Source organism: Meles meles, chromosome 9 (genome assembly GCF_922984935.1).
Source record: "Meles meles chromosome 9, mMelMel3.1 paternal haplotype, whole genome shotgun sequence".
Classification (NCBI taxonomy): Eukaryota; Metazoa; Chordata; class Mammalia; order Carnivora; family Mustelidae; genus Meles; species Meles meles.
In genome coordinates this window covers 2,744,102-2,771,785 of record NC_060074.1, presented here as the reverse complement: position 1 = coordinate 2,771,785, position 27,684 = coordinate 2,744,102, and the positions used below count along the sequence as shown (strand labels likewise).

General features: G+C 39.3%; 2 protein-coding genes across 12 annotated transcripts in view; one reads left to right on the top strand and one right to left on the bottom strand.

The window, feature by feature from the left end:
• PMS1 (PMS1 homolog 1, mismatch repair system component) overlaps positions 1–12,347 on the bottom strand; it is an 86,521-nt gene extending 74,174 nt beyond the window's left edge. The window contains exons 1-3 of one of the 9 annotated variants that reach the window (XM_046018888.1): positions 12,222–12,338; positions 9,164–9,308; positions 5,741–5,892 (exon numbers count right to left, since the gene is read on the bottom strand). In XM_046018888.1, coding sequence (XP_045874844.1) covers positions 5,741–5,872 — 132 coding nt within the window. In that variant the 5' untranslated portion in view covers positions 5,873–5,892; positions 9,164–9,308; positions 12,222–12,338. Of the gene's footprint in view, positions 1–5,740; positions 5,893–7,155; positions 7,314–9,163; positions 9,309–11,347; positions 11,465–11,514; positions 11,651–12,221 lie in introns of those variants that run through there. The other 8 variants (XM_046018887.1, XM_046018883.1, XM_046018881.1 and 5 more) reach the window with 8 other exon arrangements.
• On the top strand, positions 11,583–26,069 carry ORMDL1 (ORMDL sphingolipid biosynthesis regulator 1). 3 transcript variants are annotated; one of them, XR_006820275.1, is made up of 5 exons: positions 11,583–11,723; positions 14,673–14,853; positions 20,156–20,307; positions 21,942–22,066; positions 23,783–23,912. XR_006820275.1 is itself a non-coding variant. In XM_046018891.1 (4 exons), exons 2-4 carry the CDS (start codon positions 14,680–14,682, stop codon positions 23,916–23,918), a joined length of 462 nt encoding a protein of 153 aa, XP_045874847.1. In that variant the 5' UTR covers positions 11,583–11,723; positions 14,673–14,679; the 3' UTR covers positions 23,919–26,069. The 3 variants fall into 3 exon arrangements, 2 of the variants coding, with proteins under 2 accessions (XP_045874847.1, XP_045874849.1); XM_046018891.1 differs by lacking the exon at positions 21,942–22,066 and having other exon boundaries at positions 23,783–26,069; XM_046018893.1 differs by lacking the exons at positions 11,583–11,723; positions 21,942–22,066 and adding an exon at positions 12,448–12,563 and having other exon boundaries at positions 23,783–26,069.
• The last annotated feature ends 1,615 nt before the right edge of the window (positions 26,070–27,684 follow it).

Here is a 27,684-nt window from a genome sequence, read left to right as displayed (position 1 = left end):
TAAATGTATTATTAGATTTAGTTTACTAAGATTTTCTTGAGGATTTTTGTATCTGTGTTCATCAGAGATGGTGGTCTGTAGTTATCTTTAATTGTGGTGTCTTTATCTGGTTTTGGTATCAAGGTAATGCTGGGCTCATTGAATGAATTTGGAAGTTTTCCTTCGTCTTCTGCTTTGTCAAATAGTTCGAGAAGAATAGGTCTTAACTCTTCTTTAAATGTTTCGTAGAATTCCCCTGTGAAGTCAGCTCATTCTTAATTTTTGTTTGTTGGGAATTTTTTGATTACTGATTAAATTTCATTGCTGATAACTAGTCCATTCAAATTTTCTCTATTTTCCTGTTTCACTTTCCATTAGTTCATGTTTCTAAGAATTTATCCATTTCTTCTAGGTTGTCCAATTTGTTGGCATATAATTTTTCATAATATTCTGACAATCCTTTGTTTTTCTATGATGTTGGCTGTTATTTCTCCTGTTTCATTTATGACTTTGACTTTTTTCTGATGAATCTGACTAGTGCTTTAACAATTTTGTTGATCTTTTCTAAAAACCACCTCCTACTTTCATTGATTTTTCTATTACATTTTTTTAGTTTCTGTATCATTTATTTCTGCTTTAATCTTTATTATTTCCTTCCTTCTGCTGGTTTTGGGTTTGTTTGTTCTTTTTCTAGGTCCTTTATTGTAAGGTTAGGTTATTTGAGATTTTTCTTACTTCTTGAGGTAGGCCTGTATTGCTATAAAGTTCCTTCTTAGACTCACTTTTGCTTCATCCCAAAGATTTTGAAGCATTATATTCTCATTTTCTTTTGTCTCCAGATATATATTTTTTATTTCTTCTTTGAGTTCTTGGTTGACCCATTCATTGTTTGGTAGCATATTATTTAACCTCCATGTAGCTGTGCTCTTTCCAGATTGTTTTTTGTGGTTGTTATCTAGTTTCATTGCATATGGTCAGAAAAGATGCATAGTATATGACTAATCTTTTTGAATTTGTTGAGACTTTTCTGTGGCCTAATATTGATCTATTCTGGAGAATGTTCCATGTGTACTTGAAAAGAATGTGTATTCTGTTTTAGGATGGAATGTTCTGCATATATCTATTAAATCCATCTGGTCCAAAGTGTCATTCAAAGCCACTCTTTCCTTGTAGATTACCTGTCCATTGATACAAAGTGGGGTGTTTTAAGTCCCCTACTATTATTGTGTAACTGTTGATTTGTTCTTTTCTGCTTGTTACTAAGTTGTTTTATGCATTTGGGTGTACCCATATTGGGTGCATAAATATTTAAATTGTTATGTCTTCTTCCCTTAGGAGTCTATAGTGTCCTTAGCCTCTTGTTACTATCTTTGTTTTAAAGTCTGTTTTGTCTGGGGTGTCTGAGTGGCTCAGTTGGTTAAGCATTTGCCTTTGACTCAGGCCATGATCTCACAGTCCTGGGATCCAGCCCCACATCAGGGACCAGGGAGCCTGGTTCTCCCTCTCTCTCTGCCTGCTGTTCCCTCTTTCTCTCTAATAAAAAGAAATAAAATCTTAAAAAAAAAAAAGTCTTTTATTTTGTCCAATATAAGCATTAAAACCCCAGCTTTCTCTTGACATACATTTGTATGAAAAATGTTTCTCCACTCCCCATTTTCACTCAACAGGTGTTTTTAGGTCTGAAACGAGTCTCAAAGCAGCATATGGATGGGTCTTGGTTTATTATCCATTCCATCACCCTATGTCTTTCGATTGGAACATTTAGTCCATTTACATTCAAAATAATTATTGATATGTATTTGTTACCATTTTGGTACTTGTTTTGTGGTTGTTTTTGTAGCTCTTCTCTGATCCTTTCTTTTCTTGTTCTCTTTCAAGGTATGTTGGCTTTCTTTAATGATATACTGGGGTTCCTTTCTCTTTGTTTTTTGCATATCTACTTCTAGTTTTTGATTTGTAGTTACCATTTGGTCTGTACATAACATTTTCTGCATATAGCAATCTATATCAAGTAGATGGTCATTAAGTTTGAACCCATTCTTTACTTCTCTCCCCTAATGTTACAGATACATCATATCATATTTTATATCCTTTTCTGAAACCCTTGACTGATTTTTACAGAATACTTTAATTGCTTTGGAGCTTCCTACTTTTTTGTTCCTACTTACAGTCTTTACTCTCCACTCAAAGAGTCCCCTTTAACATTTCTTGAAGTGCTGGTTTAGTGGTCATGAATTACTTTAATTTTTGTCTAGGAAACTCTTCATCTCTCCTATTCTGAATGATTGCCTTGATGGGTCCCGTATCCTTGGCTACCAGTCTTTTCCTTTCAGCACTTTAAATATATCATGCCACTCCCTTCTGGCCTGCAAAGTTTCTGCTGAAAAATCCACTGATAGGCTTATGGGGGTTTCCTTTGTATGTAAATGTCTTCTCTTGCTGCTTTTAAGATTCTCTCTTTATCACTACTTTGTGCTATTTTATTATGTATCTTGGTGTGTGCTTCCTTGGGTTGATTTTGTTGGGGGCTTTCTGTGCCTCCTGAATCTGGATCTCTGTTTCCTTCCTCAGATTAGGGACATTTTCAGCTATTTTTTTTTAAAGATTTTATTTATTTATTTATTTGACAGACAGAGATCACAAGTAGGCAAAGAGGCAGGCAGAGAGAGAGGAGAAAGCAGGCTCCCTCCTGAGCAGAGAGCCCGATGTGGAGCTCAATCCCAGGACCCTGGGATCATGACCCAAGCCGAAGGCAGAGGCTTCAACCAACTGAGCCACCCAGGCAGCCCATCAGCTATTATTTCTTCAAATAAAATTTCTCCCCCCTTTTCTCTCTTCGTCTTCTTCCAGGATCCCTATAATTCGAATGTTACTATGTTTGATGGAGTAGCTGAGTTCACTGAATCTATTCTCATTCTGTAAAGTTTTCTCATTCTGTAAAGTTTTTTTTTTTTTCTCTCACCTGTTCAGTTTGATTACTTTCCATTACTTTGTGTTCCAGTTTGCTAATCTGCTCCTCTGCATCCTCTACCCTACTATTCCATCTAGTGTATTTTTAATTTCATTTATTGGGTTCTTCATCCATGGTTCTTTTTTACCTCTTTGTTAAGGATGTCAATGATGTCCTCCATTATTTTCTCAAGTCCAGTGAGTACATTTATGATCATTACTTTAAATTCTCTATCAGGCATATTACTTCTGTTTTTCTTAGGTTTCATACTGTGGTTGGCCCTGTTCTCTCATTTGGGACATATATCTTCTATCTCCTCATTGTGTCTAATTCTCTGTGTCTGTTTCTGTTAGGCATGTCATCTCTATCTCCTGCTGTTAAAAGTAATGGTCTTGTGAAGAAGTCCTATAGTGTCCTGTACTATAGTGTCCCCTGTTCACCAGAACCTGACACTTCAGGGGGTGCCCTGCTGTTGTGTCCTGGCCACTTTTTCCTTTGCTGCAGCACTCTGCAGAGACTCTTTTTCTACTGTGGGCAGTGTTTGGTCCCCAGCTGAGGTCAGGTGTGCAGTTTTAACAAAATGAGTGCTGGTCTGCAGCAAAATGAGACCGGCTGCCACTGCTGGACTGGGTACTGCAAAGTGCATGGATTGGGAGACGAAGTGTTAGCAAGGTCTGCACTGGTCGTCTAGGGGACTTGAAATGGGGGGACTGAGGCATATGTAACCAGGAAGGGTGGATCTGCTCAAGTGTGGTGTTGGGGGAATGAGAAGAGCTTGGTGCAAGCAAGTTAGGTAGTGTCAGTGCTATGGTGGTTCTCACAGGTGGCCATGTGTTTATTATGCCGGGGGAGGGAGTATGGGAGAGAAATGGTGTCTGCCCACTCCTTTGTTCCTAAAGAGTCCCTCAGTGACCCCTGACCTCTGGGACGTGCTCTGAAATGAGTAAACCACTGTCCCACCCATTTTCAAACTACTGCTTCTAAGCTGTAACTCCAAGCGCTGTTTGTTGTGCTCTCTTTAAGTGCAGGGATTCAGCTTCCTCTTGCTCTCCAGGCTCTCCCAGAATGGAGCCTGCTGATTTTAAAAATTCCAGGCTTTAAGACCTGCTGGTTTTAAGAATTCATGAAATTGAGCCCCTCTGGCTTCCAAAGCCAAATACAGGGATTCATCTTCCCCGTGCAGGTTCCCTAGTGTGACAAAGCTTCTCTCCCCTTTGCATGCCTGCTGCTTTCACCCTTCCATGGAACATCATGGTCTGTTTCACTCCCCATTGCATCTCTGCCCTTCTTCCTCTCTTCGATGTGGCCTCTTTTCTACCTTTAGTTATGGAGTTCATTCTGTCAGACTTCAGGTCTTTTCTGGGTTATTTACACTGATGTGAGTGTTATCTAGTTGTATCTCTGGGATGAGGTGAGCTTAGGATTCTCTTAGTCCAACATCTTCCAAGCCTCTTCTTTATAGCCTACTATTGACTAGAAGCCTTACCAATAACACCAAAAGTCAAATAACACATATTTTGTATGTTATATATATTCTTACAATAAAGTAATTTTAAAAAAGGAAATGTTATTAAGAAAATCCTAAGGAATAGAAAATACATTTACAGTACTATACTGATCAAAAAAAAAAAAAAAAAATCCAAGTCAAAAATTCATGCAGTTCAAACCTGTGCTGTTCAAGGGCCAAATGTATATTATTCACAACAAATACAGGTTTGGTATGGTATAGAGTAGCAGTTCTCAGCATCAACAAAAACTTGTTGCAAATGTAAATTCTTGGGCCTACCTAAAATCTGAAATTCTAGAACCCAGTAACTGTTTTAATAAACTCTCTAAAGTATTCTGCTGTACCCAAATATTATTAGAACCACTAGCACAGAGCAAAGATCTTGAGTGAGTTTTAGAAACACAAAGATCTGCACTGAAATCTCGGATTCACTACTTATCAATTATAGGACTTTGGGCAAATTCCCAGAACCTTCATTATTGTTAAAAAAAAAAAAAAAAAAAGTATAGTAGTAGATAAATCCCAGGGTTTTTATAAGGAGCAACTGCAACTACATATACATCCATATACATGCATTCTATATATAAGCTATCTCTGTGTCTATATATAGAAAAAGTAAGTCTCTTTACTACAAATATTTTTATTGCTATTATTTCTAATGTTGTGATACTAAATGTACATATAAGATAATTAGAAGATCACAAAAAAATGTATTCCTCTATTTACTCAAACAATTTATTCACCATTTACTTTCCACGCACTGGCCACGTATGGAGGACACAAAAATGAAAAAAATATAGACCTCACCTCTACAAACTAGTTTATAATAATGGAGATTAGATATGCCAACTAATTGTAACACACCATAAAAAGTGTCATAAGTCATATTAACTTAAACAATTCAATATATAGCATTTAAGATCTTTTAATATGAAAACTATGACACAAGGGCTTTAGTTTTGAAATCAGATTAGGTGGAAAGAATAAAATGCAGATGAGTATAAAATGAATAAATATGAATAACCAACAATAATTAATAGAAAATATGGACAAATTAGATTCACATTTTAGGTGATGGAGTCCTAAAGAATAAATTTTCTTTCAGAATTTACTTTAGTGTTATTGCTGTATTGATTTAAATTAAAATTCATTTTTAAGAATTTCCTCTTAAACAAGACAAAAAAATGCAACATCCTCAAAATAATTTATTAGTACAAAAAAAGAAAAGAAAGGTAATCGCTGTAAGGAGAAATCCTCTGCCCAGCCCTTTTCTTTAAAGCATTTGGTTTCTCGGGGACACTCACCAGTTTAACATCTATGCTTGTGGCACCTGCATCCAAGGAGTTTTCAATGAGCTCTTTTACCACACTGAGCACTGAAGTGATTATTTGAGAACTTGAAAGGAGGCGCACTGTTGCTGCAGGCAACTGTTTCATTCTAGCTTTTAGTAGAGTAGCTAAAGATAAAATGCAAGTAAGTTGTAAACATAAAAATTGTTGAACATTTCTAACTAACAGATCTGATAGCAACAACAATAATTAATCGCAGTTCACATTTACTAAACTTCCCACTATGCCAGGCTCTATTGTAAGCCCACACGGTATTAAATACTTTATTTATTACACTATTTTTAAAAATAGGTGGCATTATCACCTCCATTTTATAAGACTGGGGCACAGAGAGGTTAGTGGTAAATCCATACTACGGTAGTAATTAAAGAACAATAAGAAAAATTGTGCTATAATGAGTGTAATATATGATCTACCAGGGTAGGAATGACCAGGTGGTACTGTCCCCTTGGGATGTGGATAATGTTAGTCTTAAGCCTTAATGGCAATCTCAAAAATCATTAGTCATCTATATGTTTTGATGAATTACAATGTCTTTTTCAAATATTAAGTTTTATTGGCATTAGGGTACTGACAACCTAGCATTACTGTTAATCTAAACTAGTCAGATATCAGACACATCAGATGGCTCTATCTTCTATACTACTGTGTCTAAAACATCATTCCAATCATGTGGCTCCCCAAGATAAAGTTCAAATCTCTGTGCTGGCATTCAAAGTCCTTTACATGCATTCCAAACGTACCTCCCCAAATCTCTCTGCCACTGTTTTAATGGGGGGGGGGGGTTATCCTTTGTCTAAAATCCTTTCAAACAAAGAACCAAAGGGGGGGGGAACCTCATATGAAATCCTACATGTAAACATGCAGGGAGCAGTGTTTACTTTTGCCTGAATTCTTAATTTCAGAAAAGATTTCAGAAAAATAAAAACACTAGGTTGACGACATGAAATTCCTCTGTAGATTCAAGACAAAAAAATGGGGAAAAGGGGAACCCTAGGTACTTCTTTAATTTACCATGACTCACATGCTCACATGATTTGATCTTATGGAATCTAAATCTGAACAAAGCAGCAATGCCAAAGATAAACAAAATAAAAAGATATCCCTTTAGGATTCTTTCTCAGGGAAATTAAAACATAGAAGAGCAGAATCATGTAAAAAATAGATAAGAAATGGGAGTACAGCCACTCTAATAATTACAGAGGAATTTAAGGGATGTATTTCGGGGAAGAGATCAACACACTGAGTTCAGAATGATATTAACTGGTGACAGTTAATAAATGTATTTTGCTTTGTACAAGGCAAACCTGATCAGCACAGTAGAAAAACATACCACAGTGGAGTCTTAAAAAACAGGTTTAGAGGTTCACCTTTAATACATGTAAACTGGTGGCGCCTGGGTGGCTCAGTGGGTTAGGCCTCTGCCTTTGGCTCGGATCATGATCTTGGGGTCCGGGGATCGAGCCCCACATCAGGCTCTCTGCTCAGCAAGGAGCCTGCTTCCTCTTCTCTCTCTCTGCCTGCCTCTCTGCCTACTTGTGATCTCTGTCTGTCAAATAAATAAATAAAATCCTTAAAAACAAACAAAACATGTAAACTGAAGCAAATCCCTCCCTCTGAAAAATCAGTTCATTACCTTCATAAGTGGAGATAGGGCTTTGTAGGTTTGTTGTGAGGATCTAATAAGCAAACACATATAAAGTATTCTTAGGGGTGCCTGGGTGGCTCAGTTGGTTAAGCGTCTGCCTTTGGCTCAGGTCATGATTCCAGGGTCCTGGAATCAAGCCCCACATCCGGCTCTCTGCTTAGTGGGAAGCCTATTCCTCCCTCTCCCTGCTACTCCCCCTGCTTGTGTGCTTACTCTCCCTCTCTCTCTCTACATCAAATAAGTAAGTGAAATCTTTTAAGGAAAAAAAAAAAGATTAAAAAATAATCTAAAAATAAGATAAAATGTTCTGTAAATGATAAGGCTATATAAAATGTACAGTATTGTGATCCGAGATTGTTATGGAAAGAAATGTTGGAAGTTTATAATACTAGCAATTAACTTTTTTTTTTTTAAAGATATTATTTATTTATTTGACAGACAGAGATCTCAAGTAGGCGGAGAGGCAGGCAGAGAGAGAGAGAGAGAGGAAGCAGGCTCCCCACTGAGCAGAGAGCCCGATGCAGCGCTCGATCCCAGGACCCTAAGATCATGACCTGAGCTGAAGGCAGAGGTTTAACCCACTGAGCCATCCAGGTGCCCCAACTAGCAATTAACTTCTAATTAAGTTATATATTTGATTTAGTTTAGGGTGCAGTTTAAGGGAGAGTAGCTGTAAACAACTACCTTTCCATGGCTTTTTGTGGGTCTCAAGTGTGGGAGGCTTTTCCAGTTAGGAAAAAGGTGGACAGGTAGGTTGCTTTACCGTTCTACTACTCACACAATGAGTGCTATCACAAGCAAAAGGCACCCTCTGCATGCTACCCCAGGTTCAGACTGCAAACAAGCTAAAGGTCCAAGCTGCATTGTCCAACATGGTAGCCACTAGACAAATGTGACTGCTGAGCACTTGAAATGTGGCAACTCCAAATTAAGATGTTCTAATACACTCTGGGTTTCAAACTTACTATGAAAAAATATATATATATAAACTTTTACTAATTTCTTACACTGACTACAAAATGAAATGATTTTCTGAATATATTAGCTTACCTCAATATATTATTAACTAGGTTTTTTTACTTGTTTGAATGTGACTATGAGAAAATCTAAAATTATATATATGTGGTATACATTATAGTTCTATTCAACAGTGCTGTACAGAGCAGTGGTTAACAAAGTGGTTAACAAATCACTTGCATTATATGCTAGCTCTTATGCTAATAGTTACATAACGCTAATAATTAAAGTCTAAAACTCAATCATCTAATCTATAAAAATGGAGATAATATCATACAGTTGGGGTGAGTAGTAAATAAGATCATGAATATAACTTTTACAGTGTCTGGCATACACATGTTAAAGAGCCTGGGGAACATGGGCAACACTGAGTTCAATTAAACTCTTGAGAATAGGTTTCCTACCCCCCTCTAATCCCCACTCCCACAAAGGTTACATGGCCTACAATCAGATGAGGTGAGTTGAAGAGGTCTTCTACCTTAGTTTGAAAATGCCAAGGATCTAAGAAAACACTGATCAAACTTTGGGTACAAATTTAGCATTACCTCAACTTTTACTCTTTCTGAGCAAGCTCCTTATTAACCTCAGCATTTTTGCCTCATTCTCTACAATCTCTCTTTCAAAATCTATTTTTCCCCCAAGACCCTAATTCTATCCCAATACTGACGTCAAGGCAGACCATAATGTGAAGTCTATCTTCACACACATCTTACCTCCTCCACCCTACTGGGTCCTCTGGTTTCTTAAAATGTTTACACCTCTGTCCACACCGTTCTTCCCTAACTCCCAGGTCTCTGTCTCTTCTCCTAAGAACCTCCACCTAATTTCTTAAATCAGTCTGCCCTTAGGCATCTTGACCTTCAATGCAAAAACAAACAAAAAATTATTCCCTCAATCCTATTACCCCAGTGATTATCTTCTTTCTCTATGAAGCCAAACTAACTTCTAAAACTATATCCCCAACAGAGATCTCTGTCTTTCCATATTAAAATAGGCATTTCTAACAATCAGTGTCAAGGCTACCTCAAGATAATTATTTATAAAACAGAATTTATCTTCCTGCTCCCCTCCCCCACCCTCTACTTCACTTTGCTATTTCCCTTAATAAACCCACTATTCTTTTTTTTTTTTTTAAAGATTTTATTTATTTATTCGACAGAGAGAGAGATCACAAGTAGGCAGAGAGGCAGGCAGAAGAGAGGAAGAGAGGGGGAAGCAGGCTCCCCGCCGAGCAGAGAGCCAGATGTGGGGCTTGATCCCAGGACCCTGAGATCATGACCTGAGCTGAAGGCAGAGGCTTAACCCACGGAGCCACCCAGGCGCCCCAATACACACTATTCTTAATAAGATCAAAAACCTCAATCTTCCTTTGTCAGCAATCCCTACATCCTACTTGTATCTCTACTTCCTCCTAGTGCAATCCTATCTATCAACTTAGACTCAGTTCCACAGCTACTTGTAACATGGTCCTTTCTGACCACCCAATCAGGAATGATCCTTTCCTCCCCCTACATTCCTAAAGAACTTGGTTCGCGTTACTTGTCGAATGTTTATCACACCACTGTCCTGACTGGTACAACTTCTGAACACAGGCAATTATATATTATGTATTTCTAGATGCAACACAGAATAATCAGAGTACTTCACTCACAGTAATCACTTGAAGAATACTAATCAAGGGTCACACAAAAAAAATTTTATCAGCATTTCAATGTAAACATTAGGAAGAGTGTCCTCCTTCCTAGCAAGTCACCACTGCCTTAATTCCTTCCCTTTATAAACTCTATTTTAACTGGCTTCCATGTCATCTCCTGTCTCACCTGTATTTCCTAACCAGACTTTTTTCTGGACATCCTTTCCAAGAACCTTCTAAATATCATCATTTGGATAACTTGGAGGAAACTCACACTTCAACATGCTCCAAACTAATCTCAGATCTTTCTCTATTTAACTGTTGTTGTTCTTCTATTTGTTTGATAATAAAAGTAACAGCTACCATAAGCAACTTTACATATATATACATATAAAATCCCATTTTAATCTCCACAACTACCCTATCATTCCTCTATCACAAATGAAATTTAAGTCTTGTAAGCTCGAAGATCACAAAACTAGTCTGTGACAGATGCACACGTGCTTATCTTGACACGTTTGACTCTCAAGCCATGCTCGGCCAGTCTCACAGGCCAGAATCAGAATCCTGAAGTCATCCTAGAAATCCTCCACACTTTCTCCATCCTGCCACACAATCCTATCTACTACTTAAATATTTCTCAAACTAGTCCTCTCCTCTCTACACCTATAACCTCTGCTCAGCCCCTGAACATTTCTCCCGAAGTAGGGCATAACCACCGAACTGATAGTTTGCGGGAAATCTCAACCAATGATCGGGCTCTTTGCACACTTGAATCTCACGGCGCTGCTCGCCTACGTAAAGCTTTGTGGAGTTCCACCGCTCATCAGCTGAAGTGCAAATTCCTTAACACCTGGACCTGTCCCTTTCTGATCTCATGCCACTGGTCCCCCAAAGCACAGGAAACCCGTCACACTACACGCAGTGGCGCTCGCTTGTTCTTAGCTCGCGAGGCTCGCTCTCCACCGAGGGCTTCTGAGTCCCCTTCGGACTTGGCTCGGGATCATCTGCTCACGGAAACCCTCCCCAACCGCTCCAACTTGAGCCGGCCCGCCCCGAGAGAGGAGGCGTTCCTTCCCGGGTCCTCCCCGCAGCAGGATTTCCTTAGTTCCAAGCCGACACTCGTCATGGCTCTTCCGCCGGCTCCGAGTTCTCTGGGGACAGAGACTCTGCAGACTCAGAGCCCGGCGAACCTGGGGAACCAGCAAGGGCTCTACCTGCGGCGCACCGAGGGGCCCTTGGGCCGTGAGAGGGAGCGGCTTACGTCACAAGCACGGAGCGGCGCGCTTCGGGAGTCCGTCTCCGTCCACACCCGCTGGAGGGACCGAACACGCCTGGAAGCGACCGTCCCGCAAAGTCGGTGAAGGACCGCGGGGCGCCTAGAAAAGAAGCCGAGAGTGCGGCGGAGGCAAGCAGCAGGAAACCACTTACTTTAAAGACAGCGAACGCAGCCCGAACCCGGCCGACTCCGCAGCCAGCGGCAATTCGGGGCGCGCAGGCCGGGTCGAGCTTCGGACGCGAATTCTGAGGCGTCACCGCACGGTCGCTCCGCAAGACCGATCGGCGTCGTGAACCGCCACGGCGACAGGCCTCGGTTTCCGAGGGAAATCCGAACGGCCTGGCCTTCTCTCCATTCTCAGGTAAGTGGACTCTGCAGCTCCCGCCGCCTCGGCGCGTCACCGGGCGCCCTCCCCGCCGCGCGGCCGCACCCACGACACACCCACGACACCGCGAAATCACGGTCAAGCGAGAGTCCGCTGGCGTCCCGTGGGCGCCGCCACAGAGCACCGCGCGCAGCCCGCTCCGAGCTGCGGCCGTCCGCAGTCACCGTGCCCGCCGGCGCAAACCCGAAATCCCGCCCCCAGAAGGCCCCGGGCCACCGGCTGCAGCAAAGCCCCGCGGCGTTCAGTCGGAAGCGCCGAAGCGGACAGACACCGGCCGAGCCCCGCTTAAAGGCCGCGCTCCACGCGCGCGCCCCAGCCCGGCTGCGCCCGCTTCCCGCCCCTTCCGCTGGGGGCAGAGCGCGCGGGCGGCGCAGGGCTGCCGGAGGTGCCCTCACGCCCAAGCCGGCGAGCTGAGGGGAAGGGGCTCTGGGGACGGACAAGAGCACGATGAACCCGTCAGGCGCACAACACTACCTTCTCGCTCGCGCGAGGGGGCGATGGCCACCCACTGGCGGACCGGCCGGCGTCTCGCGGAGCTCTCAGGACCAACCTCCCCGCCCCGGGACTCGCCCCCGAGCGTGCGCGGCGGGGCGGGTCCTGGGCGCGCAGCACTTAGTCCCGCCCCGCCCCGCCCAGGCGGCGTGGGATGGACGCTGCCCGCAGCCAATCCTCTGGCGGCGCGTTCCGCTCCGGAAGCTTCCGCAAGCCGTGCTGCGCGGCGCCGCTCCGAGCCCATCGCGGGCGCGCGGGCCTGAGGAGACGCCGTCGCCGCGGAGCTGACTGGTTCCGAGCGGGCCGCCGGGAGTGAGGCGGCGGGTGAGTGGGCACGAGCGGCCGTGGGGGCGGTGCTGGCGACGGCGGTAAGACGCTGTTGGGCAGGGGAGGCTGGAGGGCGGACGGTGGACCGCAGCTGCGTCGGCGGCTCCGGGTCGGCGGGTGCGGACCAAGCGGCCTCCGAGGCTTGTCCGCAAGTCCTCGTCGCTCGCCGGTCGTGTGGGGGTGGGGGGGTGCGGCTCGGAGAAGGAAGGGGCGAGTCGGGGAAGCGTGCGTGGGGCGCCGCCGCGGCGTTAGCGGAGCCCCCGCGGCCCGAGCGCTCCGGCCGTCGGTGGGCGCTGCCGCGGCTTTCCGGCTGGCGAGGGAGTCCCCAGGAGGGCCGTCGCCGCCCTCGAGACTCCGGCGTGGGCAGAACCGAGCGGCTCCGCACAGTCGGAAGCCCTGAAGGAGCGCGGCGGGCGCCCGGGAAGGCTCTGCCCTGGGGTGGGGCGCACCCCGCTTCGCCTCCCAGCTCGGACGAAAGCGTTCAGCCTCTTTGGAGCTTTAGTTCTTTCTTTCCAACCGCGGGAGGTGGGCGGAGTGTGCTGTGGCTCCTCCGAGCACAGCCTGCGGCGTGGGAAGACGGTGGACGCCGTGAAACGCGCCTTTAGATCCGCAGAAGCACGGACGCGCGGCACCCCGAGCCCCCGGCGTGGCGGCGCCGTGACGCGGGTCCGTGGGCTTCTGCAGAGCGAGTGCGGCCTTTCGTTCCGGAAACACTTGTTGGGTGGCTTGTGAGAAATTCCCCTTTCGGTGCCAGCTCTGCGGGAGACTCGGGCTGCTCTGACCTGTTCCGGGCGCGCTGTCGCCTCCCGCCCTGCAGCCTGGCGGGCGTCCCCGGGGACGGTGGCCGTTCTTCAGGGCCGCTGTGTTTCCTTCGAGGGAGGCTGAGAACCGAGGAGGCGTCGGCATTACAGTCCCTGGGAACTAATACCCCGTCTTCCTGTGGTGTCATGTCGAATGCAGTAAAAGGAGAAACTTAGAAAAATCAAAGAACTAAAATTTTAGGGGAGTTGAAGAGTTAAAGGAGGAAAGACTCATTGTTTTGACTTCCCTGTATCATGAGACTGAGAACCAAACCTTAGCCCTTGACCATGTCGGTTTCCCAGCACCGTGAGTTCTCCCAGGGACAGTGTTTAGAAAGCAGTGATTTGAACCTGACCGCTCTTTGGAAACATCGTTACCTTAGATACGAGAGTCTGGCCACTCAGAATATGACTGGCTGGATCCACTTTGCCTTTTTTGGTCTTTAATTCACTTATAATTAGCAAACTGTTATATACTATACTATATATAGTATCAGGTGTGCGATACAATGATTTAACAATTCCATACATTTCTCAGTGCTCATCAAGATACCTGTAGTCTTAATCCCCGTTATTTATTTCACCCATCCCCTCTCACCAGCCTCCCGTCTGGCAACCACCCCCAGTTTGTTCTCTGTATTTAAGAGTGGTTTTTTGGTCTTTTTGTTTGTTTTGATTCTTAAATTCCATATATAAGTGAAATATATGGTATTTGTCTTTCTACAACTTACCTCACTTGGCCTTATATCCTCTAGGTCCATCCATTTTGTTGCAAATGACAAGTTTTCATTCCTTTTTATGGCTAAATAATGCTCTATTATACATATATTTGCATACACACATCTTTCTTCATTCACGTGGGGATGAACACTTGGGTTGCTTCCGTATCTTGGGTATTGCAAATAATGCAGCAGCTTTGTTTTTTTATGTTAGTTTTTTCTGTTCGTACAGTTTTCTCCTGAGCTTTCACTTTGGTTTCATGATATAATAAAGTATAGGTTTTCTCTTTCAGTTTGAGTTTTCCAACATGCTAGAAGATAAGCTTTAGGAAAGGGATTTTAATTTATTTTTTCAATAAGATCCATAAAAATAAGTCTTGTTTGTCTCATCCTGAAGTCAGATGTTAAGAATTATTTGCTGCCTTCATTAGCATCTGCAAGTAGTATGTTTTGGTGGGTGTGTGTGTTCTGTTACAGAACAACTAGAGAAAAATGATCCCAGTGACACCGACTTTATCATGCCAGAATGAAGACTGTTTATGTTTCCATTTATATCATTGTTGAAACATTTCATTGCTTTCCTACAGAGCAAACATGAATGTTGGAGTTGCCCACAGTGAGGTGAATCCAAATACCCGTGTAATGAACAGCCGGGGTATGTGGCTGACATACGCATTAGGAGTCGGCTTGCTTCATATTGTCCTACTCAGTATTCCCTTCTTCAGTGTTCCTGTTGCTTGGACCTTGACAAATGTTATACATAATCTGGTAAGAATTTCACTTTATACAAAGCACTTAAAAACCTAAGGTTTAGTATTGTCAGGGACTGAGGGAAGTAGAAAAAGGGAGTTGCTATTTAATGGGTACAGTTTCAATTTTGTAAGATGAAAAGAGTTCTAGCGGTGGATGGTCATGACGGTTGCATAACAGTGTGAATGCACTTAATACCACTGAACTGTACACTTAGAAGTGATTTCGATGGTACGTTTTATGTTATGTGTATTTAAACAATTTTTTTCAAAGTTTAAGGCTTTATGCTATAAAGAAGAAAAACACATGACTTGGTTTAATAGTTTTATTGAGATTTAATTCATAATTATATATTATATAATATAAAATTTGCTGACTTAGAAGTGTACAGTTCAGTGATTTTTTTTTTTTAATATATGTGACAATTTTGAAGAATTCTAACCTGGAATAGGATTATATTTTTTTCTATAATACTTTATATTTAAATATTGGGCCCTTTTTTTAAGTAAGACCTTTTCTTCCTCCTTATGGTTTTATGGAATCTAGAAAATAGGTCATTTTAGCAAAAATTACAAGACTAATTCAGGCTGCTATAATATATTGACTAATAAGAATGCTTCAGGAGTAATTATGGGTTTTGATTAAACCCATAAATGGGAGACTAATAGCCATCTTTGATTTCAATCCTTGTTAAACTTCAGTCCTTTCTAAACTGTATACATATACCCTCCTTCAGTATAGAAATTTTGAGCTTAGGTATATCTTATGTGATTGAGGATCTTATAGTGCCTTAGCTTTTTCATGTTGACTGTGGTTCTTCTGTATTATAGGAGAGCTCTGCACAGTATCCCACGAAGGTTCAGTTGATTCTACTGACCAGATTATGCAGCCCTGGAAATTGTTTAAAAGAAAAAAAAAAAAAAAACCTGATAGTGATCTCTCTTATCTTTAACAGTCTAAGAAGACAGAATGAAAGAGGAGAAATCCATTAGTTGAGACTTATAATTGACTCCAGATTAATTATATTTTTAAAGATATCCAGAAAATAAAGAACATGGAATATTAAGGCAGGAAAATATAGGAGAAATAGTTTTTTTTTAATTAATATTATTTAGTTCCTATCTTCTGAAGAGTATTTGAATTTGATTGGAGGAGAACAAGGATAATGTGGTGATAAAAATAAATAAATGTCCATTTAGTTCATTTTATGTGATGGACTTTGGTAGGACTATTTTTAAGTAGTAACTTCTCTGAAATATTTGACAGGGGTTATATCTGTTTTACTAGAATTCCTTTTCTTTGGCTTTCATGGGATCGCTTTTTCCTAGATATATTTCTAATTTTCCCTTTTCTCTTTCTTGTAAATTCTTCCTTCTGTTTTCCTGTCCTAAATATTTCTGTCCCCAAGGTTCAGTTCTTCATCTCTTTTTATTCTGTGTATTCCATCAAGATTACTTCATCTATATTGCCAGATCACCTTGTACCTTAAGCCAAACAGTTATAAATTGAACTCATTCCTGATCTCTCCCTTACCACTCACAACCTGTTCCTCTGGCTTTGTTCCTGATCTAATCTAAAGGCACCACTGTCTGTCCAGTAGGTCAAGCCAGGTAGCTGAATGTCAAAGGTAAAGTGATTCCTGTAAAGAATTATCCAAATTGAGACTATTTTGAGAGAAAAGAGAGCTCTAGTAAAAACTATTGCAAGAAAATAGGTGTAAATCAGGACCATTCATGCTATCTAAGATACATGGTCACTCTATTTTAGATTAACTCCTTTTCCTCTGCATTCCATATCCATTTAGTCAGAGCCCTGTTTTACTGCTTTACTGTCTCAATTTGATCCCCACTGGCATTGCTATAATTTGTGCCCTTATTTTTTTCTCAGGTGGATTACTCCAGTAGATTAAATGGTTTCCTTGATATTCCTCTACCGTCCTCTATTCCAACTTGGCAGAGAGTTACTTTAAAATACATATCTGCTTAAGTCATGCTCTGAGTCCTTCTCTGAATCCTTATTATATTCATAGTAAAATAACAAGTTCCTTATGTGGCATACAAGACCAGTTGATAACAGTACAGAGTCAAGAAAAGGACTCAACCTTATCTCTGTGCATCTCCAAACTGATTATTACTCTAACAATAATGAAAATTATCTTATCACCTTTTTATTTTGGCTTAGGCTCTTTTCCCACTATTTTAATACCCTCCCTCCACCCTCTGCTGAGCAGATTCCTGCTTGTCCAGGAAAACTACTCAAATGTCTCCTTCTCCAGGAAGCTACAAAACTCCCATGCTGCATTCTTTTAAGTGTATTTATCATAGTTTTATAATTAGGAATATGTCTCCTTATTTCCTATATCTCTAAAGACCTATGTAACTGCTTGCTGAATTAGTCTGTGTTCTCGTATAATTTTCCATTCTCCAATGGCACATGTATTAAATATACTTTAGAAGTCACCCTCTCCCCTTGCCCAGATGTTTTCAAGTTGGTTGACTGAGATTTTGAAACACAGTATATGGCTCTGAACAAAGCATAGGTAATTGACAACTTGCTGGAAAGAAAACTTTTGACTTATTAGTTCACCACACTAAAAACCTACCAGCCATTGATGTAGCAGTTAACATGACTCCAGATTTAAGTTTCCTTTGAAAACAGAGTACATTAAGCCAATAAAATATTAAATAGTCCTGAGCCCGTTTAAATGGGAAAATAGACCAACTTGTTATCCGTGGTTAGAAAAAATACTGCCTTTAACCTTCTGAACCATACAGTAGAAGCCAACAGTGATTGTTTTGATTCATTTTTACAGTGCTGTAGTTCACTTTTAGAGGTATTAATATTTCACAGAATTCTCAGCCTAGCTTTTTAAATGAATGAGAATGTTCTGCATTTTGAGCCAGTAAATACTAACGGCTGATCATGAGCTACATACTTTCTTCCCCAGTTTTTTTGATTTGGGTATAAATCTTCCATCACTCAATTTTACTATTAAAAATAATGGAATAGAAGATGTATGGTCAGATAAGATTTTATTCTTTTTAACTGAAACGGATATATAAGATATTCTGTTTGAATATTCTAAACACTAGTGATACATGTAATTTTGAAGGAAATAATAAGAGGATTGTTTTTCTCTTTGATGGTTCTAATACATGCATGGGTTAGAGTAGAGATTCTTAACTTTTTGGGTGCTATACTCCTCAGAATTTAAAAGCATGCAATTTCTGTTTAATTGTCTCTTGTAAAGCCCATGTGAGAATGGTTTCCTCGTGCTTACAGAATAAACATTCCTTAGCTTAGTGTCATCTCGGCTTAATATCTAGTATTCGCTGTATACCAACCTTTGTTCCTGAGGTGTTCAGGCTAATGGGAAAACAAACATGTAAACAATTCTAACAAAATATATTGTGCTAGAAATAAAAGTATTTTTAATAAAATTCTATACAAGCACATACGCTACTACTAATGAGGGAGGCTTCACTAAGCAGTTGTCGCTTGAGCTGAACCTTCAAGAATGAGAGAGTTGACCAGGTAGCATCAAAGCTCTTGCCTCAGCAGCAAAGAACCTTTCCCTCTTCTGCATGGCTATATACTCTGACTGTACCTTTGTACCTCTGACTGTACCCTACATTCTAGTTGCTTATGCATGTCTTTTTCTTACCATCTCTTGGAAGATTGCATTTTTTTCAAGGCTGTGGACATTTCTTACTCAGTTTCACATATGCATACATGTCATGTGTCCTGTACATATAAGCCACTTATTAAATGCTTTTTGAGTAAAATCCAATTGAACAACAGTGTGTTTCTGTATAGCTTAGGTGTTATTGTAGCTAAACAACTTTTGAAATGCCTCATGGAATAACTAGAAAGTAGACTCAGCTTTGAAAAGAATGGCTCTCTTAGCCTAGTTAATAATATAAAATTTCAAACCACTAATTTTTCTTTTTTTTTTCCATATATTTATTAAAAGTTGAAGAAGCAAAAAGGACACCTCATTTTGACTTCTTAGACGAAAATTGATGATAATATTTAGGCAAGAATATTCTGTCACTGGTGCTTCAGTGATCCATCCTGCAATGAAGTACTACCAATGATCTAAATAGAATCATAATATCAAGGATACAAAATCTAGCATATATTGTTTTTTTTCTTAATGACAAAATTAGATATTCAAACATATCCCCAGACAGAATGGTAAATTTTAGTAATTTTTTTTTTTTAAAGATTTATTTATTTGATAGAGGTCACAAGTAGGCAGAGAGGCAGGCAGAGAGAGAAAGCAGGTCCCTGCTGAGCAGAGAGCCCGATGTGGGGCTTGATACTAGGACCCTGGGATCATGACCTGAGCTGAAGGCAGAGGCTTTAACCCACTGAGCCACCCAGGCGCCCCAGTAATGTTTTTTACTTTCAAAAAAGCTAACTTCAGGGCCATCTATATGGCTTAGTTGATTAAGCATCTGACTCTTGATTTTGGCTCAGGTCATGATTTTGGGGTCCTGAGATCGAGCCCCACATCTGGCTTTTCTCCCTCTCCTTCTGCCCCACCCCTTAAATCAATAAATAAATCTTTTTAAAAATTAACTTCAAAAAAAACACTATTGGGGTACAGTGGTGATTTTAAAACCAAATTGAGTTGAACATTATATCTACTATATAGCCATCTTTGTTGTGTTAGAAAAGAACCATTGAAACAAAGACAGTCTTAATATTTTCAAAACCATTCTCCCCAATGCGGAAATTTTATTATTTATGAATTTGTATGTTTTCATAATTTTGTAAGTATCATCAGATTTATTAATATGACCCTAAACATTCCTATACATCAAGGATAAGATACTCCTGTTTCCTGAGCCTGGGTGTCTCAGTTAGTTAAGCTGCTGCCTTCTCTGCCACTCTCCCTGCTTGTGCTCTCTGGCTCTGTCTCTCAAATAAATAAAATCTTAAAAACAACAAAAAAAAGAAAGATAATCCTGTTTCCCAATAGGAAAGGTATTAGAAAACTTAGATGTAATCATGTAAAGTTATCCTAATTTTGTGTGTTTGTGTATTTTCAGTTTCATAGAAGATGAAAACAGGTTACTTTCAATTGCTCTTTTACTGGTTTTCACCAAATAATATTCATATGCCTCTGGAAGTTTTATTTTGCTTTGAAGAAACTGGTCACAGCCTTTCACAAATATTATAAAAGCTTAAAATTTGAGCTGTTAAGTTGAATCACCCATACTATCATAAACCCTCTGGAACTATCTTAATGCTTACTGACAAGTACTAATTTTATATTTGATATTGATAATATATCCCCTTGCTTGTTTTCCAGGGGATGTATGTATTTTTGCATGCAGTAAAAGGAACGCCTTTTGAAACTCCTGACCAGGGTAAAGCAAGGCTACTAACTCATTGGGAACAACTGGACTATGGAGTACAGTTTACATCTTCACGGAAGTTTTTCACAATTTCTCCAATAATTCTGTAAGTGGTGGAAATTTCTTAGGTATGAAGAAGTTTGGGTAAGAGGGAGCTGTCCTTTTAGTAGGTTGGATTTCAATTAGAAACAATATTTGTTGAAACATCTACCAATAAATAGCTACAACAGAGCAAAAAAAAAACAGGCAAAATTTTTAACAGCTGGTAATGAACCATTTTTACTTCAGTCAGTAATACATAGAGACAACATAATGTGCCTATTAGTATGTTTAGACATTGTGGGTTATACAGGTCAAATATATTCTAGCTCATAGCCTTAAGTAGCTTACAAGAAAGCTAAATATATCATCTTATTCCGTATTCCACTATTAGTTATCTCCCTAAACAAGGATTTGCATGATTTCAGATGAATTTCATTGACCACCTCCCCCCCGGCCCCACCCCCAATTTAGATGTTCAAACTCCTTGGGAGAGACTGCTGTATAGTTTATAGACAAGAGAAGTTAGGCCTTCTTCGTAGAACAGATCTCGGTCGAATCCTGTGTTTCTCACTCACCCTGCTTGGTTTGTTCATAAATGAAATTCTAACCACTAGTACATAGCTCAGTTTGATGCCATAAGAAATAAATGAGATAATATCTACCTGTAAAGCATTTAACCTTAAGTTACCTCCTTTTACCTGATATTCAGAGTCCTTCACAGAGTGGTTCCTACCTCATTTTCCTCTGTGTGAATATTCTACCCCCACCCACCTCCCATCTGGTCAAGCTTTTCTAAACAGCATTTCTTGAATACTTCATATGTAGTCCTGTTTCTGTGCCTTTGTTCAAATCATTTCTCCTACCCCAGATACCTTCTCCTTTCTTAATGTGTCATTCTTTCAAGATTTAGATCCTACCTCCTCAGTAAGGTCTTTTCCTTAGCACCCATCCTTAAGTAATAATGGTCTGTTTTGAGCTCCTTTAGTAGTTATTACATATCCCTTATTTATGCCACTTTGTATTATCTGTGATTGTAAATGATTGGTTTGTGCAAAGAATTTGCAAGTGCATAGATTGCTTTGAATCCCACACTCAGTGTAGTTGCATATGTATAATGGACATTTTACATATATTTTAGTCAAACACTGGGTACCTCATAGTTTATATATATAGTAATGCATCCATGATAAAATCAGTGCAGTCTGGCATAACTGGAAAGATTTTTTGGAGGCTTTAGGATTCCTTAAACTAGGATTTTAGATAGATGAGCAGAAAAAGGAAGGCTTTTTCGAATGAAAAGAATAAATGGATCATAAAATGATAGATTTCTTTTTTCTTACATTGATAGCACTTTGAGGAAATTTTTAAAATTTTTGTTCCAGCCCCCTATAAAATTAACATCAAAAGATAAATGATTTATATGATATAATAAAGATAAGTGCAGTAACAGGAATAATAGTTACACCAACAGTCCTAAATTTGGATTTTAGCTCTACTGCTTACTAGCTGCATGACTTTTGGCTCTTTCTTTGAAAGCCTCAGTTTCCTCTTCTATAACATGTTGAGGATTGCATTATAATTAATGTAAAAAACCTGACATTTATACTGAATTTTCAGTAAGAGCTATCACAAAATAGTCAACTAAGATGTACCTGTGTACAACATCCATATTTCTAAAAATGTATTTTTGACCCACAGGTATGATTTCAAATATTCTGTGATTAAATTCCTTATATAACTGAAGAAACAACATTAAAGCCATCTATATAAATTGATACTTTTCAGAGTGCTTTCATATTTTCTTTTTGATCATCATTTGTCAGGTAGGTGGGGCATGCAGTGTTATCCCAGATTTCTAGATAAAGAAATAGGCTCAAATGCGTTACCTTATTTCAGTCTTACAACTAGAGTCCAGAGCCCAGATAAAATCCTAAACTTCAATATAGGTCTCTTTCCAGTATACCCTTTGGCAACTGGAAATTGGCAAATGGAAGTCGGGCATCTTGCACTTAAGTAATTCCCACCTTGGTTTTGCATCCCCTTGGAGGGTTGTCTAGGTTTTTATAAGAACCAAGTAATTTTCCTATCATTTACACACAAAGTTAGTCTTTATTAAAAGACATAAGGGGGGACAGTATGAGAAACCATTCCAAGAAGATATACTGTTTCCAACATATCAGGTTATACATTAAACCCATAATGATTGTAGGAAATCAGATATGCTTACTAAATGCAAGTGGTATGCTATTTTGTTCAGTGAAGGAAGTATAAAAACAGTCTTCAGGTATATGAAATGTGGAAGAAAGGGTTTAGACTCAAGGTTGAAGAGTATGGTTTATTCTCCAGAAGTATTTTCTGATTATAGTTTGTGAAATAGGTGGAAAATTACAGAATTCCTCAATTTAAATGATTCTGAAAATGATATATACAGCTCTCTGTAATGTTTTTAGTTCTACCTGAAAATAGCTGTTCTTTTCTAACCATATTATACAAGATGTTTTTTTCCCCTTATTAGAATTTAATGACAGTATTTAGAGGAAAGGCTACTAGGATACTTTCCTATATACTCTAATAGTACTAATTAGATGAACAGCCGTATCAGAATAACTTCTTAGTTATGATCAAGTAAAGTATGATATTTTAGTCTTTACATCTTATCTATAGGAGGATACTCTCAGTGGCCAGGTGATGTGTCTGCACTCTGATGTACCCTTGGGTAAAACTAGACAATTCTCACTTGATGGTTTATGGCCCTAAAGGTAGCTTAGTCTTGTTAAAACAAATTCTCAGATGCTGAACGTCTTTGAATAGGTACATATGTCCAGTTTGACAAAGCAGTTGGAATTTTACAACAGTGTCTATCAGTTTTCCAGTTAAATTGGTTGTTGACCTATACAGCTACAATATGGAAATGAGAACATCAAAAGGGCGATTCAAGATAGTGAACTGTACTAATACCCCATTTTTACAACTTTATAGCAGTAGTTTTTAATCTTTTGGTATGTCACAAAACCTTTGAAAATATGATAGATGCTTTGGATCTGGATCTTCTCTTCAGAAACATACACATAAATACAAAGCTGTACCTGAAATTGACTTATACTTTAAAGGATACTAAGTAGCAAACACATTGTTTCTTTAAGATTTATTTATTTATTTTAGAGAGGGGGAGAGGGAGAGAGAGGAATAGCGTGAGCAGGAGAGGCAGAGGGGGAGAGAATCCCAAGCGGACTCCATGCTGAGCACGGAGCCTATTGCAGGGCTTGATCTCACAATACCGAGATCATGACCTGAGCCAAAAGTGAATGTCGGACGCTCAACCAACTGTGCTACTAGGCGCCCTGCAAACACATTCTTTCAAATGCATTTAACATAATGGCAGAAATGTAAAATGTGCGCATATGGGTCCGTTAAATCAATTTTTAAATCCCAAATTAATTTAGGCCCCAAAGGTATTTATTGTTTCAGTGACCATTTTTACCTTTAAATTTTTTACCAATTTTACATGTTACATATGTTTTTAATTTTTATTTCTGCAGATATTTTCTGGCAAGTTTCTATACGAAGTATGATCCAACTCACTTCATCCTAAACACAGCTTCTCTCCTGACTGTGCTAATTCCTAAAATGCCACAGCTTCATGGTGTTCGGATCTTTGGAATTAATAAGTATTGAAATGTTTTGGAATGGAACAAAAATATTTACAGCTACTGAGTTTTCTGTAAGGAAGGAGTGGTTAGGAAACTGCACTGTTTCCATGATAATGTGAGATGAGAAGTATTTACATTGGAGGGCCAGTTGCTGGTTCTTCATGTGCTGTTTTGAAGGGCAGATATTTACTAGAAGATGCCTCTGTTTAATGCATGTGGTATCTTTCTAAAGAGAGGCTTTACAGGCAGGCTGGGCAGGCCCAGCTTATAAGTTAAATGGCTGTTAAGTGAGGGTATAGTAGGTAAATTCAAGGAAAGAAGAGATTTATAAGATACTATGACCACCTTAGCTTATAATGAGTGGGCATTATGTTAGGAGAAGAAAATTTCCAATCATTCAGTCAGTTTAAGCAGACATACATGTAAACCAGAATCATCTCTTTACAAGTTTATTACAGATCATTTTTATTACCATATATATTCCTCTTGTGCTACATAAGAGGATATTTCCCTCTTGTTTTATACAAGCCAATCCCTATTTTATGATTGTACTTTTTTGGTTTTGCTGGCTCAACACTGTATTGAAGGATGAGGTCATTTTTACATTTATTAAGTTACTGTGAAGGTCCACCTTCATGACTGGTGATAGAAGACAGCCAGGCATCTTACAAACAGCCTCTGAGTCAGCCTTCTCATTTTGGAGCGGAGTGGATTTTGATGCCTTTCCAGACACAAGGCTGCTAATCCAGTGAAGAAAATAATTTATTTCACACAGTTAAAATATATGATAAGTTAAAGCTCTCTGATTATTTGGTTGATCAATCTGATTGTTAAAGACTGCTGTTGTTTAGAAGAGGAAACAAAATGGACAGCTATTTAGCCGACCTGTGGTCTGGCAGAAACTGCTTCTCTAGCAGTAGTACCAAAGTAAATAATGGAGTCTTCTTTAGCGGGATTGCAGAAAAAAAAAAAAAAAAAAAATTTCTTTTCTTATACCCCCTGCTCACAGCCCCCATATTTTGCCCATTAATGTTTTGCCTTTCGATACATGAATCTTAGTGTAGATTAACCCAGAGTGGTTACTGTTTCCAGAGCAGAAACCACATTGAATTCTTGTGGCTTAGAGAAGTTTCCAATAGCTGACATTAATTACAAGAAATAACTTATACTACTATGAGAAGGACATATGTCAAGAACAAAGTTCTGATATGGGATGAAACTGAAAAGTCTGGTAATATTTGTAAACAAAACTGAGTGAAAAGAGTTATAGACCAACTGAAAAATCAATTTGTTTCAATAAACTGACTTTTGGGGGGTAATGATCATTGTTTTGTATTTCAGAAGTACTGAGTTTAGAAATCAGTTGTGTGATAATGCTTTTGTATGTTTGTCTCTTCCCGTGTATTTTTAAACCAGTACTCTAGACTTGAATAAAACTTTTTTTTCGTGTAAGATTATTGCAGATAATCTCCAAATTCAGTCAGCAATGTCACATTTATTTTTCAAGGTTTTTTAAGCAACTAATTTGTAAAATGAAGGTAGTTAAAAATGTTCCTTTGCTTTTCTTCATTTTAAAGGCTTACATTTTTGCGCAGACTTCAGAGATAGAAATCTACTTCTGTTAATGCAGGCCTTCTGCTTTTTTCCCCACTTATCACCCACCCTTCAAAGTTTTAAAAATACTTATTCAATAGATATTTAAGGGCCCAGTCTCGTGTAGGTATTGTTGCTATGGTTTGCGAGCAAGACAGACAAAATCTTTTCCCTTACAAGCTTACATTCAAATTGGAGAACAGATAATAAATGAGTCAAAACATACTATTTCGTGTAGTGATAAATGCCATGGAAAAATATTAAGCAGGTGAAAGTCAGGAGAGCCTACCTCAGAAAGCCTTTCCTAATGTTCCTAAGGTGATTTTTGGATGAGAAAGGTGTGATAAGCAAGAAGACAAAGAGTGGTAACAAATGAGCTCAGAGAAATAGAAAGGAGTCAGATCATATAGGGCTCTGTTGGCCAAGATAATAAGCAAATTTTCTTCTAAGCTTGATGAAGCCATTGGATAGTTTTACATAGACTAAAGGGATCTTTTTTTTTTTTTTTTTAAGGGTTACTGGCTAATGTTGAGAATAAAGTGTAAAGCAATAGGAAGCAGGAGGAATAGTTGGAAAACTACTACATACAAGAGCTAGGTCATACTAGGAAAATGGCTGATGAAGTGGTGAGAAGTGGTCAAATTTGGGATATGCTTTTTGGTCTTAACACCAGGATGAATGGTTGTGTTAAATATGGTAACTTACCAGTTTCATAAGTTTGTATCGTTTTATGTAAAAAAAAAACTTTTTTTTAAAAACAAAATCTATAATGACTATGACTATTATTTGGAACAAAACTAATTATTGTGCTGTAATTGTTCCTAATTTCAAATCAGGAAACAGTGGCAGTTTCTAAATATACATGAGTTCAGAACTACCACTAATTTTAGGATTCATTGGTGAATTTCCCCAGCAACAATTATTACTGTGGAGTTGATGGTGGTTTTCTACTTCCCTATTCCTTCTACATTTATTTATTCAATCATTATATTATTTTGGACTTACAGATATTTTTTGGTTTACAGTTCATTGTCATTACTAATTTGTTCAATTTGTTCTCCAGATTTGGCATTGGAAGTCCAAGTTCCCAGTGATAATTTCCAAGTTGGCTTCCTTTTTGAGCTACCCCCTGCCTCTTTTTCTTAAGCATAGAACTATATTTTCTGTTTATGGCACTATGATCTATTAAACTATAAAGATCCTAAGAGGCATAACAATATTTCCTTAACTAAATATCTGTATGGATTGGCCTTATGGAGTTATATGATGCTAAGAGTTGGAAAAGACCTTAGAGGATATATAATTTCAACCCCTTACCTTACCTTGAATTTTCATTAACCATCATGCCTCCATTCAATTCTATGTTAATGCTAATAAAGGAGGACTTAAACTTAGAAGGCTGCACTTTTGTAAGGGAATTTATAGTTTATTTTACATTGAGCCAAAATCTTATCCTTATTCTATGTAACTCTTTAACTTTTAAACTGTTATCAGTAGCACTGAATAAACATTACCAGGGTCTTCACTGTTTTCCATGTGATACAGTTTCAGATTTCTCCTACTGTCTTGGTAATTCTGCTCTGAGTTGCAGTTTATTATTATATAGTACTAGAGCTGACTATAAGAGGTGAAAAGATGTGATGTCATTACAATGGTACCTTGTTCTGGATCCTGGTTTTTTTTGTTTGGGTTTTGTTTTTTATTAAATATAGTCTCATTTTAGCTATTTTTTTTTAAAGATTTTATTTATTTATTTGACAGACAGAGATCACAAGTAGGCAGAGAGAGAGAGGAGGAAGCAGGCTCCCTGCTGAGCAGAGAGCCCGACGTGGGGCTCGATCCCAGGACCCCGAGATCATGACCCGAGCCGAAGGCAGAGGCTTTAACCCACTGAGCCACCCAGGCGCCCCTCATTTTAGCTATTTTGACAGCCACATATCACTGATTCATGTTACAGTCACTAAAACCTCAACTCTTCAACATGTAGTGCCTTTAAATGATGGCTCTCCTTTCATATACTTAATAGATTAAATCAAGTCTAAGATTTCTTTTTCCTGTGGAACCCCATCTTGGTAGACATTAGCCTATTGATTCATATTATCTAGTCAAGTCGAAACTTAATTGTCATGCAATATATTTCTCCTATATTATATCTCCTTTATTAATATGTCTCCAGTAAATATGACTCCAAAATGCGC

Excerpts from the sequence above, each read along its gene's own strand:
- ORMDL1 (XM_046018891.1), top strand. The coding sequence starts at position 14,680 with ATGAATGTTGGAGTTGCCCACAGTGAGGTGAATCCAAATACCCGTGTA. Across the intron at positions 14,854-20,155 it reads CAAATGTTATACATAATCTG|GGGATGTATGTATTTTTGCA; the intron begins GTAAGAATTTCA and ends CTTGTTTTCCAG. Across the intron at positions 20,308-23,782 it reads ACAATTTCTCCAATAATTCT|ATATTTTCTGGCAAGTTTCT; the intron begins GTAAGTGGTGGA and ends TTATTTCTGCAG.